The 21,358-nt window shown below is 37.3% G+C and overlaps 1 protein-coding gene across 4 annotated transcripts; it reads right to left on the bottom strand.

Annotated features, from left to right (window-relative positions):
- Positions 1-2,726: 2,726 nt before the first annotated feature.
- On the bottom strand, positions 2,727-16,938 carry LOC116254335 (probable inactive ATP-dependent zinc metalloprotease FTSHI 1, chloroplastic). 4 transcript variants are annotated; one of them, XM_031629691.2, is made up of 18 exons: positions 16,777-16,938; positions 15,982-16,037; positions 13,042-13,876; positions 11,803-11,887; positions 9,266-9,700; positions 9,113-9,166; positions 8,916-8,981; positions 8,658-8,753; positions 8,440-8,568; positions 7,882-7,934; positions 5,590-5,785; positions 5,199-5,313; positions 4,825-5,099; positions 4,587-4,670; positions 4,365-4,477; positions 4,042-4,291; positions 3,066-3,412; positions 2,727-2,987 (listed from the first exon to the last, which is right to left on the bottom strand). In XM_031629691.2, the coding sequence occupies exons 3-17, from the start codon at positions 13,788-13,790 to the stop codon at positions 3,197-3,199; spliced, it is 2,916 nt and encodes a 971-aa protein (XP_031485551.1). In that variant the 5' UTR covers positions 13,791-13,876; positions 15,982-16,037; positions 16,777-16,938; the 3' UTR covers positions 2,727-2,987; positions 3,066-3,196. The 4 variants fall into 4 exon arrangements, with proteins under 4 accessions (XP_031485551.1, XP_031485554.1, XP_031485552.1 ...); XM_031629694.2 differs by lacking the exon at positions 16,777-16,938 and adding an exon at positions 16,459-16,507; XM_031629692.2 differs by lacking the exon at positions 15,982-16,037.
- Between the last annotated feature and the right edge of the window lie 4,420 nt (positions 16,939-21,358).

The raw sequence follows: 21,358 nt of genomic DNA, 5'->3' as shown, positions 1-21,358 counted from the left end.
GTTTCATAAAAGTCTCTAGCTAATAGCATGTTACGGATTGGTTTTCACCCAAGATGGGTAGTGCTTGCGATGAAATGTTTTTCATATGCTACTTTCTCTATTCTAGTTAGTGGCAAATAGGGCAGAATGTTTATTAGTAGACATGGTAGACATGAGGACCTTCTTTTCCTCTATCTAAAGTTGGATCTATATTGGATCTCACCTGAATCTTTCCATCTATCCTCTTGAGGAGAAGTTTGGTTTCAAACTCCGGTTCAAACAGGAGGAGTACGCCATGCTAATGTGCCTTGGATGATCCACATCTCCGGGTCAGGCTCTGATGAGCACATTGAACTATCCATGTGGCTGAGAGCCCTTACAGCCCAGGCACAACGACGCAATTATCAGGGGCATGCTCTACCACTGAGCTAATAGCCCGTCGTGATGGTCATCAAAGCCTTCTGTAGGAAGTTACGCAACATGAAGAATGAAGCTCATTGTATCTCCTTAGTTACATCCTAATTGACAAGCTATGCAATTGCTAGTTTTCGTAGATGTAATAATTTTTTAAAGTATGACCAGGAAATCTATGAGAAGAATTAAGTTCCTTCTAGTAGAGGTCGAAGATAAGTCAAGCATGACTGTTAATAAGGGAAAGTTTTCCTTTTCTCCACTAAATGTGAATGAGGGAAAGGTTGAATCTTTAACTGATACTATTGACCGGACATTGGGACAGTTCCCCTCAACGTATCTTGGTCTACCCTTCTTTATGAGGTCCTCGACGAAGGCGATTTGTAGGGATTAGTGCTGAAATTGGAAAAGAAGTTTACTTCATGGAAAGCAAACCCCTCTCATATTATGGATGATATATTTAATTGAGCAAAACATTAATCTATTGTCTTATTGGATGCAGGTCTTCAAATTTTCCATCTTTGGCCTAAGGAAAATTGAGCAATGCATGGCGAAATTCTTATGGGCAAGAACCATGAACAAGAAACAACTACACTTGGCATGGAAGCAAATCTGCCAGCCAAAACTAAAGGTGGTCCAGTCATTAAGAGGATGATGGAGGTTAACGGGGCTCTTTTGGCTAGTTGGCTATGTTGCGTGATCAACAGAAATACATTGTGCTTTGAATGGCTCAAGACACATCACCTCTATCACCATCGCAGCCTTTGGTATCTTTGAAAGTTGTGGAAAGGATCCTATGTCTGGCAAAGCCGTGGACGGATCCAATGCAAACAAGTGTGCACTTGTGAAAGTTCCCAAGGGTAGGTGGGCAACTCTTAATTTGGAGGTTGAAGGTACTTTGCACTTGATCAGTCCAATCCATGATGGGTAGGAGAAAGGTAAACTGGTGTGGGAGAATGGTGCACTCAAGGAGTTGAGCAGTAAGCATATTAGAAAGGACCTAAGGCATAAAGATAGGGAGAAGCCATAGAGGTTGCTGATTTGCGATCATGATGGGCCCCGACAAGGCATGTTGAACTCTCTTCTTGGCATGTACATCAGGGCTGTGGACGGAACTATTGCTTCAAAATATAAACAATGATCAAAATATGGCGGCAATGGCCCCTTCCTCCACCCCCCTCTCCCCCTTCCCTTTCCCCCCAAAAGAGAATGCAGAAAATAGGCTTCTCCTTTCCGAGCCGATGTTATCTCTGCAAGGAAGGAGAAGAAAGTGGCTACCACATCTTCATCAACAGCCTGGAGGCAAGATGTGTATGGAATTGGGTTGTCAGGCAGTTTGGTAGGAAAAGAATCTCATGGCTCAACCTGACATGGAACTGAAGTATTGGAACAAAGTAATTAGTAATCCTAGATGGGGTAGACGTTGCTGGGTTCTATGTTTCCAAGTCGAGTGTTGGAAGCTGTGGTAATTTAGAAATATGCTGGCCAAAGACCGGATGGAGCATGCTAGCCACCTTAAATAAGGGGACTTGGAGATCCTACCATAAAGAGGCGATCGGCTTCATTAAGTGGAAAGATGAAGAAGAGCAGGTGGTTCAAATATGGAGATCATCTGGCATCGCCTGCTCAATGGAGAATGTTCTGCTGGAGACTATTCAGGAGCTGCGCATCATTTCCACTCGAAAGAAGAATCAGAGATGGGTGATGGCAGCATGGAGGAATACTTCAAGTGTGGATTTGTGTGAAGCATTGGAAACAAGGTGGAGATCATGACGCAGTTGAGCTGCTGTCAAGATGAAAGAGGGGCCATGTCAACTGTCCTTGTGAAGTGGCCTATAACAAACCAAGATGTGTTGTTGAAACAACCCGTCCAATTCCAATGTAATCTGTAATCCTTTGAAGTGGGCAGATTTTGGTGTGGGTATGGTGTCATGGATGGGAAGTAGATAGAGGTCAGCTCATGAATCTGATGTCTTGGCGTGTCCTCTTGGGGTGTCTTGGCTAAGAGGTTTTTGAGTGCTGATTGCTTAATCTGGTTTGTCCCGTCCACCTTCGGTGTGATGCTCTGCGTCCCTTTTTTGTATCTTTGTACATATCATTTTTTTTAGAACAAATGGAAGGGAGCCTGCCTCCCGGCGGATCCTTGATTGGCACTTGCGTTGTCTATTCTCTGACTGCATGAGACCCACACAGCATCCCATGCTGAAGCACAACAGCATGAGAGAGTCGGACTACGTATGGCTTCACTGAATTGCACCACTATAAGAGAAGAACAATCGACATGATATTCTCGTATAGACCCACACAGCATCCCATGCTAAAGCACAACAGCATCAGAGAGTCGGACTACGTATGGCTTCACTGAATTGCACCACTATAAGAGAAGAACAATCGACATGATATTCTCGTATATATGCACATTTCTGAGCCTCATATACGATCTAGAGTACGACCAAAAAGTTTTTTACAGAGCAGGTGGCCATCCTGACTAAAATGGCGATGACATGCAGAACTTTTGACGATGAAGGAACAAAGTCAAAAGGAAAATTGCTCGGCTCTGATTTTTTACAAGCTTGGAGTAGATGGTCACCAGATTGCTGCAACCAAAAAATACATTTATAAGCATAGCCAACTACAAAAGATATGAACCCTGAGATGTAAATTCATCAACTTACCTTTTCTGCTTGGTTTCTGTTGACAGCCGACAAGAGAGCTCTTCACAAAAGGTTGGATTGTTTGAAGAACAGTGAATGGAAAAGAGACCGACAACCAACGCGTACGAAAATTTCCACAGCAGAATAAACGCTTATGGTTGAATTGTGGCCCCAACAGATTCCTCCAGGCTTTGTTCTTTTGAGGAAGGGACAGAAGGCAAAGCAAACTTGCGCACTTTTTCATGAGAAAAGGTCAATCTTCCTGGGTTTTCCTCATTCAATACACGATCAACTGGTGTATCTGCTGGGTACATATCCAGGATATGTTCAATCTCTTCGCCACTAATCTCCTTTCGCTCCAGAAGAACCTGTGGTCACAGAAAGGTAAGCACATATAAATGGAAAAGGTCTGACTCCTCAAGTACTTTACATTGTAGGGCAGCTATATACTGAGTGCACAAACTGAACCACCGGTGGATGAGATAGGCCATGCCAAGCAAATTCTTGTGGCACTAAATGTTGTACACTTTAATTGAATTCTGATGCATAAGAAGCCAATTCTGTACTTTTCATTCGTTGCCTCCATGCTCTTTAGATGTAGCTACTTTCGTCTACAATTATTTTCTATTGCAAGAGGAGAAGAGCTGCAGGTTGCTTATCCCTCAATCATACATCTTTTGTTTGGGGATGCAAGCATAAAATGGATACTCATTTTACCCATCCATCCAACAAAATCCTTCTCGTCCAAGTGGAAGACGAAGGACCATAATTCTCCATAGCCTCTGCTCATTTGAATGCACAGCATTCTAGGGTGCTGGGTTTAATTAAGCATTAGACAATAATAGCACATACACATTAAGAAACTAACAAGCTGCTATGGAACATGCCAAAAGATACCAAGCCTCCAACTTTTCATTCAACTAAATATTCACCGCATAACATAAGTATATGGTACAAGAAAACTTCTAGATTTGTGTGTATTCACGTCACCATTTACCTGCACAGTCTTGTACAAAGCTGCATGATGCCTTTTTAGCAAAGAAACTGTGTTGGCATACATATCATGGATTAATGCCACTGTTCTGCGAGCAACCATATCATCTGACTCATAGTTAAGAGGCGGTTCGAACAATCCATAATCATCATATAGTGATCCTTCAAAGTCCAAACGTGGGCCAATAAAGCTAACACTCTTTCTCCAGGGAGCAGGCTCACCATGAATGACCATTGGATTTTCAAGGTTCCATCTGGATTAGCAAACATATTAAGGACATGTCCTGCAAAAAAAAAGAGTTTGCATTGCCAATTAGAAGAACTTACACTGATATGATCTTACGGGCTAGCCAAGATGCATCCGCAAGGTAATTTGTAGAAGCTGTAGATGTGTCTCGCCCAAACATAACCTCCTCAGCCGCTCTCCCACCCAACAGCACCTTCACAGAACATCTCACAGCACTTAATCAAAATATTTTTTTAATATAGAAAACAATGATGTTAAAAACTTAAAAACAGTAGCCAGATGCAGAAATTTTCAATAAGGACCTGAAGCCGGTGCAGAAGCTGAGGATGCCTTTCAAACATATATAACTCATCATCCAGACGGTGAAATACTATTTGTGAATATGTCTGCACAAATTACAAGTACAATTGCCCCTTCATATTAGATTGCTTGATAGGAGCCAAGCAGAAATAGTCACATAAGTACGAATACATCTGTGAATATTCAAAACTCGGACAAAAGGATTACAACATAAAGCATAAAAGAAGACAAAAAAGAAACCTGCCCGCGAGGATTAATAGAGATGCGCTCACAAAATTCGACTGCTGCATTCTCAAACCGCCTCAGCAGATGAGATGTCAAAGCAGTCCCAATTTCAGTGGTAGCTCTTCGTGTCTGTCCCTGATGACCCAGATCAATCCCTAAACGCCTTGGTCCAACAGTTAGCCGATCAACTGCATCATCTAGATCAGAATCTACTATGGAGTCATGCCCATTCCTCACTGCCACCAAAGCAGCTTCCTGCAAAAGTTGTGCCAACTTTGCACCCGTCCATCCTAATAACGAACAAGCACTTTCAGGAATGCAAAACAGAAATTATACAAGAAACAAGTAAGGTATGTTATTAAAGTATATGGACATCGCACAGAAGATACCAGGCAAGTTCTGAGCATAGGTTGAGAGATCAACAGATGGTGACATTTTTACTTTCCTCGCATGGACTTTTAAGATGTCCAATCTCCCTTTTGCTCCTGGAGGACGGATTCTTATCTGGAAATGGAAGTAAATACATGTTTGCAATTTTACATAACCAGAGGAATTCATTCATCTTGATTGACAACATAGCAAACACTATGAGGTAGTGCAGTAATAAATGGTGAATAGCTTTGCACCACAAGCCTTCGTATAACCAGCACAGTAGAATGACAAACAAAAAATTTTGGAAGAACATCTTTCACATTCAGGAAAGGTGAAAAGTAGTAAGAACTCTATCTGCCACAGGCCCACAACCATGGAACTTATCAAAGCATATTTAAGAAAGTGTACCTTGCGATCAAAACGACCTGGCCGAAGAAGTGCAGGATCTAACAAATCCATGCGATTGGTTGCTCCAAGAAAAATGACACCCTTACCAGTGTCAAAACCATCTAACTCAATCAAGAGCTGGTTCAATGTAGTTTCCCTCTCTTGTGTTGCAGCATTATAGAGGCTGTTAGTGGACTCGCTGAAAATGCCTTCTCGCCTGATCATTTAGATTATATTATTCCTAAAATGGAGAACATAGGCTTCTAAAAAAAATCTCTCTTAAACCATTTTTCATCTCCAATTTAAACTTGTGTGAAGTAAAAAGGAATAATAATAACTAGACACATGATAAAATCTTAACTCTCATGCATGAAAGGAAACCCTTGAAATTTTGTTGATAAAAGCCCATATTCTATGCATGAAGTACCAAGAACTGCTGGTTTTTTGAATATTTACATATGCAAAGAAAGCCATACATTCATATGCACATATAGAAACAAACGATACTTTCATAGTTCGTACATACAATGAAATATATGTGCCTAAATCTGAATCCAGTAGATCATCCAACATCTGTTTAAAGGTTAATAGCAGCCATCATTTACATGGATACTGTTGAACGTGAGTATTGGAGAGAGAAAAATAAGACTTTCATTATTCCTATTCATTCTTAATAGAAAATTAAGCCAAGAACAAGAGGCAGCAGCCACTCTTACAGCTTAAGTCCTCTAGAAATATATAAAAGACAGAAAATGACTTAATGAACCAAAACTAAACACACAACTAAAAGAATAAATATCAACAACCCCTTAAGACTAAATACTATTTCTCAAAAGAGTCAAAACTCTCCCTCAAGCTGGAGCATATATATCCATCATGCTTAGCTTGTCACAACAAGTAGAAAACTCTGCGATAGGCAATGGCTTGGTGAACATATCAGCTACTCGTTCCTCATAAGTCACCTGAATGGTAGAAATGATTCTAGATCGCACCATGTCTTTCATATAATGACAATCTACTTCTATATGTTTCATCCTCTCATGAAATCAACTTCACGACATGTATATAATCTGATCACAGCATATCATAACATAATCAACTCCACAAAGTATAAAATCTGAACAAATCTGATCTCAGCCGACTGAATAATAACATAAATATGTATTGAGTAAAGTTGAGAAAAAAGAAGCCCATAACATCCATAGCATTAATGTCAGATCTGACCCAGCCTCCAGCGTTCCATCAGATCTGACCTGTCCCAATAATATAACGTGATCTGGGAACCAGTCAGATCTGACCCAACCTCCAGCGACCGAAAAAAAAAAAAAACAACTGCTTTGGTCCAGCGATGAGGTTCTGATGTGATACAGGGACGTGATATGGACTGGATGCCTTCAATAGTATCTCTGTGTCAGATCTGCCGGTGATATGGACAGACAGGATGTCTTCAACAACAAGTATTGCGTCAGATTTGCTTCAGCATTTCGACAGGTTCGACAGACATGTAAGGGAGCTAATCATGTTTCTACGTGATAAATGTGATTAGCCCCTTTCAGCCAACACTTTAATCTTTTTCTAAGCAGGCCACAGAAGCCCTAGGTGTGAATTCCTAGGTTGAAGGAAGGGGAAGACGATGGAGAGAGGAAGGTGGCATGAAACCCTAGGAACAGTAAACCCTAGAATCGCTGCTCTGATACCATGTTGAACGTGAGTATAGGAGAGAGAAAAACCAAACTTTCATTATTCCTAATGCTTCTTACTAGAAAATTAGGTCAAGAAAAAGGGGCAGCAGCCACTCTTACAGTTTAAGTCCTCTAGAAATATATCAAAGACAGAAAGGACTTAATGAACCAAAACCAAACACGTGACTTAAAGAATATTTATCAAAAACCACCTTAAGAAAATATTATTTCTCAACAGATACATACACCTAAACTTGAGAGGGACAAAAAAGTCGGAAGCAATCTGAGACCAAAAGATAAGCATATTTGCATGATACAAGACAAAATAAGTATAGAGTATGGACTGAAGTCTTTTGATATATGCTTCAATTTTTGGCATTAGACATGTTCACTATGTATTATCAATTCGAGAGAAAACAGAACACCAACTTACTTTATACATACAGCATCTAGACACTTATCTTTTAAAGATTTAATAAAATTTTTCTAAACTGTCACAAAATTCTAGTCATTTCTTTCTTTTTATTGTTGACTGAAGAAAGTATATTGATTAAAAAAAAAAAAAAAAAAACATACTTTCAAAGCATGCAGCTTTTAGTAAGGCAAGAACATTGAAGAATTAAAATCTTACCTGGTTGCCAATGCATCAATTTCATCAATAAATACAACAGAAGGCTTATTTACCTACAAAGGAAAAGAAGTATATCACAACAAAGATGTTACTTTTGTTATACAAAAATAAGAAATAAAAAAAAGAAAGGTAATATATAGAACAGATTCATTTGATGAAAAATATCACCAAAGCAAATTAAATACTGACATGAATTAGATAACAGAAAAAGGAGGAATTTTCTGATTGCTCTTCTGAGAGCACCAACTTGAATATGAAAAGGAACAAATATCAAAATGATATGAACATTAAAAATGGAAAATGACATCAATGAAATGGGAGCTTCCACATGTGCATAGCTAGGGAAAAAAAATGGCCGAATAATTACAATCTTTGCAACATGGATCTTCAAGAAAGAGAAGAACCATGTTAACATGTACAAGTAGGTGAAGTCCACTATAAGGCTAATCCTGTTGTAATGATGTTCTAAATATCTTGTCTGGAGAGACAGAAGTAAATGAAACCAATCTTATCATACAACATTATATCAAAAGATAAATAATAACTATGACCCCTCACCTTAGCCCGTTTAAAAAGATCACGTATACGAGCAGAACCAACACCGACAAGAACTTCAACAAATTCTGAACCAGCCATTTGGTAAAACGGCACGCCAGCTTCACCAGCTATTGCCTTGGCTACTAAAGTCTGGGAAAAAAATTTGACTAATTGATGCATGTTTTTGAAAGTTCAAATGATTGAAACATGTTGCTAAAAGGAGCAAACCAGCAGCTTACCTTGCCACATCCTGGAGGCCCTTCCAGGAGGACGCCATGAGGAGGCTTTATGCCCAATTTGTCAAATAATTCAGGATTCTTCAAGTACTTCACCAACTAACAGAGAAAAAAAAAGAACTCTTTCATTAATTGCGAATACATGCATGTGCACATGATCAATGCACATACAGATAATATGTGTTGCACATGCAATTTGATCAAGACAAATATATAAGCCTATGATAAATTGATAACTATTGCAGAAGCTGCAAGCATTACCTCCTGCAATTCCTCCACTGCCTCATCAATCCCAGCAACATCACTGAACATAACTCCAGTTGAACCCTAGTAAAGCTCAAGAAATAAGAATCGATACAGAATATTAAACTGATTTCAAAATTCACACACGAACATGCATACAGTGTACAAACAAAAGAGAGAGAGAGAGAGAGAGGTCTCATACAAAAGAAGCTTACATCAACTCGAGCCTGTGGTTTAGACTGCCCAAATTCAATTCCTTGCCAGATATCCTGCATGAAGAGTAAACATGATTACTTCTACAGCTAGTGCGACAGTTACATTTATAGAGATATTCAACAAGGACAATAAAACATGCAGTTGAAGTTTACCCATTTTCTGAAGTTCTTTGGTCTTCTTGAAAGAGTGAACCGCACAAGTAAAGCCATTGTAACTACAACAAACAAAATAGGCTTCAAGATCTCAATGCTAGAAGCAACACCACCAAAAGTGTAGAAGTCATAGAGCCGTGCGAAGATCCCTCCATCACTGAATAGATCAGAAAGATTCTCCCAAACTCGCTCCACGATACTGAAGAGAATACTGAAGAAGAGCTTAAAGAATGGTCGCACCACAGGCCAAATCACATACGCAGAACTAACAAACAGAAAACTGGCTACACTGATGGCTGCTGATGCAAGAAAACTACCAATCACTAAAGCTGCACCAGCAATCAAAAATGCCACACATGCCAACTCAACCACCACTCTGCTGGATATGGTAGAAGCCACTGGATGAGGAATGTCAGGTGATTTACCCACATAAGACTGCATCAGGATAAAAATTGGTTAACAAACTTGATGTATGTAAGAACCTGCTAACTTACAGCATGTGCTCTTTAGTTCATTTATGATTGCCTATTGTTGCATACTTGGTTGTCAAGGCGTCTAGGTGCTAAAAAGGCGTTCAAATCTCGTGTCAATTTTGTTTAGTTATTTTTAATTGTAACATGTTAGCTTTATGTTTTATGTGTTAAGTTAGCATGTTAGGAAGTTAGGATCAGTCAAAACCAACTTATAAAACAGCAAAATAAAATGTTTAATGCATATAACTTATATACAATAACAGGATGTACAGTACTATTACTGTAATACAAATTAAATACAGAAACTAATGCATATAACTTATATTTTCCTACTGATCACATGAAGCATAACTAAAGCCACAAATTTGATATCAATTTCAATTTTGAAAAGACACATGAAGCTTTTATACAATCATTTGATAATATGCCATGTGATGCAAAACTGATAGAGAGAGAAAAAAAAAACACAGAGAAGCATAAAACGTATAGCATATAAATATGCATATACTGTGTCCTGTATGAATATCTATGTGATATGTATATTAAAAAAACACAGAGAATATAGCACATATACAGTAATATGCCTTGTGTAGCAAAACTTATACAGAGAAAAAAACACAGAGAAGCATATAAATATAATATAACTATATAACATATAAATATGTTATAAATGTCACATAGGTACGGGTACGGGTGCGGGTACAGGTACCGGTGCGGGTACAGGTACGGACCATTTTCAAAAAATTTGGGTGCGGGGGTACGGCCGTACACACACGCGGTATATATATATATATATGTCAAAAATTTTCAAAATGAATAACATATTCACAAAACACAGTATGGAAGTAATTTAACATACAAATATATCAACTTTCTTGATTCTCCGTCGCGTCATCAAGATTAGAAGGAGCACAGGTCACACTTTTAAGATATATTGACATCGCTATGGTTATGGCTCACACTATTATCGAAGTGTCAAGTTATAGAGAAGGAATGGATTTTTGAAACATTGTATGGAAGATTTTAAATGAAAAGTTGTGGTGAACTATGTACAAGAAAGGTTTAGAGTGAAAAAGGAAACAAGAAAAGAGAGGGGGATCTTTAATTTTCAACTCAAAAACTGGACAACTTTGGACTTGGTCAAAGTTGACCGAGTCCGAAAATGGACAAAAATGATCCCGGGTACGTTGACCGTACCCGGTACTGCGTTGACCGCACCCAGGCCATACCCGTACCATACGGGTACTCCTCCTTAAGAGGAGTACGCGTGTGACATAGGTGAATATAGCACAATATGACTTGTGCAGCAAAACTGATACAGAGAAAAAAAAAACACAAAAAAGCATGTAACATAAGAAACTGTAATTTGAAGGGAAGGTGATTTTCACCTTCCCACAGACTAGGCATCCTGGTGCCTATCCAGCCTAGGCACCAGTCTAACACCCATCCCCTAAGTGATGGACTTAGGCGATGGGTGTGGAGCCACGCCTAGGTGACGCCTTGACAACTAAGGTTGCATAATTCTTGCAATTTACTGTCTGAAGTATGGGATGATAAACATGCATCAAGAAGTGTGGGAAAGATGGCTCCCCATGCACACAATAGCTAGCTAGTAAATAGAAAATGATACGATAAAGAAAAAGTAGTTACATATTTCTTCTAGTAAGTCAGTGATGAATATATGTGTGTCAAGGATATTCACTGTGTTTTTTTATATGTTACATAGATATTCGTACAGGATACAGTATATGCACTGTTTTTTTTTCTCTGTATCAGTTTTGCTACACAAGGCATATTATCAAATGATTGTGTAAAAGCTGCATGTGCATCTTTTCGAAATTAAAATTTGATTATCAAATTTATGACTTTAGTTATGCTTCATATGATCCGTAGGAAAATATGCATATACAGTATAACTTATATGTGTTATATTCTCTGTGTTTTTTTTCATATAAGTATTACATCGATCTTCATACAGGATGTACAGTATTATGCATATTTATGTGCCATACATTATATACTTATATTATATTAAATTCAGTGTTATTAGGTTAAACACCGTACCGTGGTATTCATTTCAATTTCAGATTGTAGACCCTTGTATTCGTCCAAAACAACCTGTGCCTCTTCTTCACTTAACCGCATTGCCCTGACATGAATGGAGAATGCTGAACAGTAAGCAAGAGCAGAAAGCAACAGTAGCAGAAATATGCACATGCTGCATTCATACATAGAGACTTATTGAGGAGGATGATATACTGACAGTTTCGCACCAAATAAGTGAACATGATGAAGTAATCAACAACATTTATTAAAGCTTCATAATTAACATATAATTAAGACTCCTTGTAACAAAATACAATAAATTCATTTTATTCTTTTGAAGTACTGCTAGAAATCCCATGCAGTCTCAAAGATTGATAATTTCAACAAAATTGTAAAACCAATCATGAAGAGCTCCTGACCTCATGCAATATTGAAAAACTGACTATACAAGCAAAATGAACTCATGCAGAAAGTTTTTCTTTTCATCAATAACCAAACAATCTTTACTTCCAGGCCATAGTCACAAATAACATCTCAGAGTTTTAAATGGCGAGGTTTTTCTCGGGTATAATACGACGAGCTTGAAAAAAATGGGAAAAATACGGTAAGTTTTTAAAAAATTTTAAAAACTAAAAATGAAAAAAAAATAAAATAAGTGAGAAACTAATAACACAAACATCAAAAGATAAGTAGATTTGCAACAAATAAAAAATAGAAAATGAAAAAAAAAACTGTTTGGCATTAAAAAAACTGAAAAAAAATGAAAAAAACGCAAAAAAAGCGTTGTTTTCGTTTTTAACATTTTAAAAAAAAAACTTGTTTTTTTTTAAGTTTTAAGCTGCCATTTAATTTATCATATTTTTTCGTTTTTTTTTTTTTTGAAAAAAAAAAAACATGTTTTCTGTGACTATGTTCCAGACCAACAAGTCAAATACAACATGGTGATGCAGTAATGTTCAAAAGGGTCATCAGCCAGCACAAAGTCATACTGAGTTATATATGAATGAAACAAGGGTTAAGTCGAAACAAACTATCGTAACACAAAATGGAGAATTACATATATTATCTCAGTTAATGGTTGACTATGCCTTAAGAAAATGGTAAAAGTTTAAGTGACATAAACATAAGTACACAAAACACAAACACATGAATTTTCAGGCAGATGGCATGAGAAAATTGTGTGTGACATGTGCAAACTGTGTGCATGCATGTATCCATGTGTCTGAATGAAGCAGCTCACGAAAGGCAATTTCTTACCATTTTGTTCTCTGCAACCTCTTCTCTCCAGGTATTTCCTTCAGATCAACAATAAAATCACAATAGCCATAAGCAAATGGACGTTTGGTGATCCTTCTAGAACTCAACAACTTTATCTTATCACTCCGCAGGGCCTTCATACAGTCTTCAAAGCTCATCTTTGGTAGAATGGCCAAGCTCCTGTCAAATTCCTCTTTTTCCGAGAGTGGCTCTTTGAACATCTCTTCGGGAACATAGAGTTTACCTTTGAACTCCCTTAGGATATCCTTGAGATATACAGGTTTTGATGCCTCTTTTTTTTCTTCACCAAGCAAATATTCTTCTGTTTCAATTTCAGTTTTCTGAACATCTTTCCTTCTGAAGAATCTAGTTTGAAGCTGCTTCACCAAATGAGTAGGTACATTTCCAAACCTTGCTTCCTTCAGTTGTTCTTTCTCTTTTAAGGAGTATATGCGATCTCCAATCAAAAACCTGGGTTCCACTTGACTGGGATTTTCACGCAGGACCTTGCTCGTAAAATCTTCATTATCATCTTTACCACTAGGTATCGGATATGAACTTGAATTGCTACAAAAAATGGATGTCCTGCAAAAAAGTAGCTTGTGCTGCCGCCAGCGGAGGTGAATGAGACCGGGCCTCTGCTTTAAGAATAAAAGGTTGTCTTGCGACCTAACAAATCTGCATCTTCCTGTGCATCTTTGTGAATATAGAACTTTGGTTGGAACAAATAAATCTGTGGTACTTGTCATCGCGAGAACTTCTGACTTAATACCACCAAAATTGTAAATAGAAGCCTACAGCAATTTCCATTCTACTTTGTTCTCCATCAGTTGTTCTGAGATCAAAGAACATCACATTCATAAATTGCCAGTCTCACATAACAAAATTCTCTTCAGAACAGTGCACTACCACAAATTACCAATTACTCATTTCAAGTAACAATATTTTGTGTAAGTTCTTTCACCTGTTTACAGGACCGTGAAGATCAAGACATAAAATCATTGTCACAAATATCGTTTTCAGGTATAAAACGGTAAGGTTTTTCTCGAGTATAATACGGCAATGTTGTTTTCCTCAGAAAATTTAAAAAAGATCAAAAACTAAAAATAAAATGTCAAAATAAAAATATGGTAATTAAAATATGTTTAAAATGTGAAAAAAAAGAAAAAATGGGAAAAACATTAAAAACGTGAGAAAACATAGAAAACGCAAAAAAAAACAGGAATAAACACAAATAAAACATATTTTTTCCCCTTTTTCTGCCGACTTGTTTTTGACTTTTTTTTTTGCGTTTTTTCGAATAAAACGCTTTTTTCTGTGACAACGCATAAAATCAACATTGTAGACTGTATATCCAGACCAGGCAGTGGAAATTGTGAACTTGTAGTGAGACATGAATAATGGAAATCAACATTGTTAGGAAATTGTATTGTGATCAATATTGAATAAATAAGCAACAAACCTGCAACATTTTCAAAACATAGGAAATTTGAGAATATTGCAATAACTTCAAGATTCCTTTGTAGCTAAATTTTCAACGTTTCAGTTGTTTTTCCACATTGAATGTGATCTACTGCTTTACCATATTGAAAGCTAATGAACATTTCAATAAATGTATACCTTGGTAATTGTCTTTCTTAGTTTCCAACTTTTGTTCAGCAAGATTTTCCCTAGATTAATCAAAAGAAAAATAACCTAAACCTTGCAAGTTCATAAGGAACTCAAAAACGAAGCCTTCATAATATATATATATATATATATATATATATATATATATATATATGCAAAAATTTGAAAAAGAAAAAAGATAACACCCTCAAAAAAAGCTGTTTTGGAAAAACCAGTCTTGTGAAAATTGGTTTTTTAATGATTTTTTGATAATTGATTTGTATGACACTCCCAAAACATTTTTTTTTTTTTGGATAACCTGGGGAAACCAAGTTAAATCAAACCCTTTCAGAATCAGGTTTTCTCAAAACTAGTTAACTCAACCTTTTCAAAACCAGGTTTTCGCAAAAATCGCTTTTGAAAAAAAAACCTGGTTTGATGTCAACCCAACACTCTACATATGCTGTTTTGGAGGCAAAACAACCAACATGTCATTCGGGCTTAGGAGTGTCATCCGAACATTACCTACGAGAAAAGCAAACTGTGATCTGGACATAAATTTCACTTAATTAAGGAACTTCAGATGGTGTTTGATGGCACCACATTCTAACCCAATATTGTAATCCTGGAATCAAGTAGAGGAGGAATTTCAATCCTATGTGTGATTGTCTGGAACAAAAATGTCAGGGATTTATTTTTGGTGTTTGATGGCATTTCTGGTGGTTTAACCTAACCAATCTAAAGAGCTTCTGGCATGCACACTAATGAAAGGTCAATCACAGTTTCAGTTCAACAGTCTATGTAGCCTGAAGCAATGCAAGCATTTCCTTACAAGCAAAAGAACGATTGTCCCATGGTGCACCACTAAGCCAACGTAACATTTCAAAATTTTCCATGTACTTGACATGGTTCAGCAGCTTAATGTTCCTTGATCAGTGCTCACGCCAATTACACAGCATCTTATTACAACAAAATTGAATCACCTTGAAAAACCTACCGACGAACAGAAAACGAACAGCATAAAAACAGAATCACCACCCGGCTCCCTACGCTACTATCGTTGGAAAATGATGGAATAAACCAAACACCTGGAAAACAAACATCGACCCTGGCAAGAAGAAGAACATGCAATGGAAAATAGACTTGCCGGCGCATCACCCCAATTGCCGAACAAGAAAAAGCGACAACTTAATCAGCTATTCTCTGAAGTAAAATCCCATTTGACCGATACTCTGAGTTCTGAATCTAATAGACGACGAGATAGAAAATAGAGGGACGAACACAAAGGGCATTAAATTAAAAAAAAAAAAACGAGCAGATGAAATAAAATACCCTCGAATAGACATCTCCCGCCGCCGGAGTCCTCTGCCTACCGACTGCGCAAAACACTGAACGAAACACAAACAGGCATTGTCAAAATTTGTTTTTTTATAAGTAAAACCCGTAAAAACGACTTAATCTTCTTCCTCACACCAAACCTTCTTTCTAACACCAAACAACACCCAAAACTGCTGAAAACCTGAGTAACGACGAGGAGAGAAAAACAGTAACGGTAATCCCAATCAGTAGCCGCCAACAATCAACCAAAAAAATTCACACATTTTTATAAATAAAATAAAATGAAAAAACGTTGCAAAGACGCCAAGCTATCTACAGCATCACAGTGCTCTGCCATTATCGCTGATAAGCCGACGTCCTCCCCTTTCAACATATACAGGCCAAAAGACAGCACCCCTCTCCTTCCGTGCAGGGGAGAATTTGAATCCAAATAGAGAGTGTGGAGCGACGCTGCGGTGAGAGAAAACTTACCTAGTGATCGACGGTAGAATGGAGAGGTGCTGCTGAGCGGTATTGCGAGCTGCTATAAGAATAACGCAGAGCCATGTTGGATTAAGAAGAAAAAGCCTCCGCCCCAAACTAGCCACATCCATAAGTTTTGCAGGAAAATTTATGGTGAATTCCCAAGATGGTTATTGGTAAATCAGTCCTAAATCATAAAATACCATAATTCTAACATTGTCGACATGGTTAACCGCAACATACAACACCACAAACAGGGAGAAAAGAGAGAGAGAGGCAGAGCGACCGTGCCAAATCTAGATGGAAATAGATGCGACACCCTCTTACCGTGAAGGATGGGAGGGATGGATAACGGTCGAAGAAGAGAACCGACAGTGGAGAAAGAGGACCTACGATTTCCTCTGCCTTCCCCGTTGGCGGAAGAAAGACAACCCTCCCTTTACGCTTCGAGGGATAGTCGGGAGGGCTCCTGGCACTTTTGGTTATCCATAGAGCTTAGCCGGGACAGCATGCAAGCTTCAAGGCACTGTTAACAGTTTGAGTCATTGAGTGTGGATCTGGTCGATCCGATATCCATTTGGTGTGTGTAACACCTGATAAGCTTCTGAAGATGGATCAACATGTATTATATGGGTCAACTAGATTGACTAAACACTCAAATGTGGGGGAAGCTGATTCCAAAAGCTTTACGAAGATGGAGTGTGTGTGTGTGTGTGTGAACTCTACACCTCAACACATCTGATCTGTCATGATTTATATTTATATTTATATTTATATATGTTTACATAAAATTGATGACCATTAAAATTAATTTTTTTGCAATGTAACCTTACATATATGACCTTAAGAGTGATTTGATCAGAAATATACATTAATTTAGTCATTCTCTTACTTAAATAATGTTTTTTAAATCATAAAAAAAATAAATGGCTCCTAAAGTGAGAGAGTGTGTGTATGAATGGCAACTAGTAGCTTAGGACATTTTATCGATCATCATAGATGACAAAGAGAAAAATAAAGAGAAAAAAGTGGTGAGCTAATACTATATGACAAAGGTGTACACAAGCTCTTTTTTTTTTTTCTTTAACCATTCATCAAGATTAATCAAACAACTTTTATGAGTGAATTGGATGACTTTAAATAGCCATAGTCACCATTCAATTTTATAGATATACGACCCACTACTATGTTGTCAGATAGTTATATATTTAAATATTGTTTTCAATATATATATCGGCTACTTTCTTGTGTGGATGGTCTTTTTTTTCTTTTTATATCACTAAAAACCATTGTATATATATATATATCTCTCTCTCTCTCTCTCTGGCATTATAGAAAATTAGATACAACATGATGAAGGACGCATTTATACCATATTATTTAGAAATCTTCGTAATTTGAAATGCTAAAAAAGGTGTAACTACTATATAAGCAGCAGTAGTTGTCAAAAAGGGCCTACAGTGGTGAGAAAAACGATCGCTAAAAATGTTTGTTCTAATCACTACTACAGAACTATACCAGTGAAAGAATCGCCGCTATAGTTCTTTTCCACAAATGACCCAAACCATCACACTGAAGCTAGTGCAGAGGGAAGGATGCTACTGAAACTAGCATTTCTGTGATGGCCACCATAGTTGTTTGGGATTTTGACGTCCACCATGTGCCATTGAAGAGACAGAAAGTTTCTTGCACTAAAAAAATCACTAGTGAAGAACAAAGAAATATTAAATTTATGGTAGTTGCCGTCTCCTTACCACCCAGAAATCGACGCGCCACTGGACTGGCGAAAGAGAAGAATTACAGGAAACTTTGAAGTCTGCATAAACTAAAGGCATTGGATTTTTGGACTCTGGTCATTCTATTTTCTTATCATGTTATTTCATGCTAGAATCCAGTGCTGCATATCATCGACATAACTGATCTTCTCACCAATTAGGGAGAAGATGAGATCTCAAGTTCCTCCTTGAATCTATATTTTCTGATGGGAGATTGGTGTGTATAGGGGTGTAGGGTTTGCGTGGTTAAGTTTTTTGGAGGACCAGAGAATAATTGCGTTGCTGCACCTTTTATCTTGAATCTCATTTGGTTTAGGGTGAATACAGACATGGTGATGGGTTTTCTTCTTTTTTCTTTGCTTTCTTCATAATTTCCTTTGTGAAAACCTTTCCTTATTTTCTTATTTTTGAATTGTTGATGTTAATGTCAGGTTGAATCTGGCTTTATTTTATGAATTCACACTTTTTTTTTCATTGCAATTTCAGTTGATACGAAACTGAATTCTCTTTTCTTTTTTTATAGTGGAATTCTGCTTGAAATTTTATACTGTGAATGAAAAAACTGAAGCCTCCTTTCTTCAGTTTTTTCTTTTGAGAGTTTTATGTAGTAGATTTATGAGAGTCAAGACTATACTAACCATCTCTCTTGCTCCTGTTTGTGTACTAATTTTTGTGTTGCTTCTGGTCAAATTTTGATTTGGCTCCCATCTCTGATTTGCCTTTAGCTTGACAATGCTTTCTATATTAAGTTCCTTCCTGGTTTCGTGTCTAACTCATTAATGTGGATAAGCGATCAGCACATCTTAGTAATTGTTTTTATCCCTTTCAAAATGATGGTTCTTAGTTATATGAGCTTATTAGTTTTTAATGTTCATTTTCCTAAAAGACTGGAAAGTAGGTCTTCCTCTTTATATTCTTTTACTTCATGTCCATGGATTGAGATTCTTGCAGGGTTGTTAGTAACCCGCTGCCTTAAATGATAAACTAGATATCATGTTCAATGTAGTGATAAAAGCATCTTAATGTTTCATAATTACATGGTTGAAATATATGGTCCAATCAAGCAAACCGTAAAGGCTATTATCTTGATGATGGCATCAATACAAGTTTAAGCAGCAAAGATGAGCACAACTATAGGTCCTAATGCTACCACCACAAGGAAAATCTTGGTGTTTCAAATGATCATTTTTTAAAGGTTGAATCATAAAAATAATTTAAAGTTTTAAGTTATTGTTAAACCAATTTGTAGCCATGAACTTAAGCTGCAGGTTTATCATTGTTTTGATATGGTCTTACGTTTTTTATCTGATTTTTTTATCCATTTCAACATATTCCAGAAGTAAAATCTTATTATGTGCTGGTTTTCATATGTTCCATCTTTTTACTTGGGATTCTTGATGCTGCAATGTGTGTGAAATATGTCTCATCATTATATGCTTACAGGAGAATGATCTATTTGTGACTACTGATTCTTGGAGCATTGATTCAAGCTATCTAGCCTTGATTCAATTTTTTCGTCCATGCCTTGTAATGCAGGTGTATTTGTCATCTTTTGCCAATCAAACTCTTGCAGGCTTATGATGTTGATCATTCTGTTGAACACCAAAATTAGCAGGCTACTTCCTCTAACATATTTTCTAGAAGTTTATCAAAGATATATATATATCTATATATATATATATATATATTACATAATGCATTAAAAACTATAAAGAAAATGATAATAGAATCATGCATTGGAAACTTGAACAACAAAATATAAAATTGAGAAAGTGCATAAAAACATGGCAGGCCCATGCCTGCGGTCTCTCTATGAACTGCCTTGTATAATTAACTGGGATCCCGATGTCTACTAACGTCGGCCAACTTGGAGAGAAGAAAAAGAAAAAAAAAATGTTAAACGAAAAGGCAACCAACACATGACAGGTACAGGTTTCTTTTATAAACTGTTATTTTAAACTATTGGGATTTTATGCTTAGAAATATTGATCACCCATAGAATTCCAAAAAAAAAAAAGCCTCCTGTTATGTTCTCTTTGCAGTCCCTTGAGATCACAAAAGTTGATCCGTAACTAGCTGTGATGCCATTGTTGGACATCTTGATATACCATGTGAATCAGTTCTGTTTGGTTATCTTGGATATGCAGCGGAAGAACGATGAACAGTGATTAGCTCCAGTGACTCGACAGGGACGACATTCTCACGACTCGGAGAACGCCCTGCTTCCACAATCCTTGCCGCAGTCACCTTCTCTTCTGTCACCCTCTGCTCATTGATTTTCCTTTTCCCAATCGAAATGCAAATGGCAACTACCATTATCGTGAGCAATGGTGCATTACAGCATTTTAGTTTTGAAAAGATTGCAGACTGCCTCTTTCACATCCCTTCTGATTATATGCCAGTATTTTGTTGAAGGATTCAACCCCAAAAGCATTAGGATCAGGCGTCTTGCCATTCTTCAACATAAACTACACTTTCTCTATCTCCTCTCCACTAACAAGCTCCTAAAAAACTCTCTTTCCAAATCAGTCATCTTATCACATTCAACCAGATTGTTGAGAAACACACCATCAAGCCTACCACTCGTGAAAAAATCTATGAAAAGTTCTTGCATGTTGTACCCGCAGCTTGTAATCCTTCTTCTCTCACCCCTTTAACTTCTACTAATCATAAATTTCTCTTCCTCTTATCTATTTTTAACACAAGCCTCCTGATAGGAACTTGTTTTTCTGTCACCAACTAGTAAAACACTCTATTTGATGTTTTTGTCTCCAAATTGATTCCTCCTCCATCAAAGAGATCTCCAGCTCTTTCTTTGAAACCCGTTCATACTCCATGCAATGGCGTAGCCACATGGTAGCTGGTGTGGGCAACTGCCCACACCAGCTTCACAAAATTAGTTTAACATATATGTTAATGTTTTGATATATTTGATTGTTATGTGTAAGTGCCCCAAAGAAATTATAAGTATTGAATGAGTGCCTCCACTAGAAAAAATTTATAGTTCAATACACATATTGAAACCTTATATCTATGTTGACTGGTCACGGCCACCGGTGGGTACCCGGTACGCGGCCTGACTCGGGCTCGAGTGGGCCCGATAACAGTTTTAATATATTTTTATTATTTATATA

The sequence above is a fragment of the Nymphaea colorata genome, chromosome 5 (genome assembly GCF_008831285.2).
Source record: "Nymphaea colorata isolate Beijing-Zhang1983 chromosome 5, ASM883128v2, whole genome shotgun sequence".
In the NCBI taxonomy this organism is placed as follows: domain Eukaryota; kingdom Viridiplantae; phylum Streptophyta; class Magnoliopsida; order Nymphaeales; family Nymphaeaceae; genus Nymphaea; species Nymphaea colorata.
This window is presented reverse-complemented; position numbering and strand designations above follow the sequence as displayed.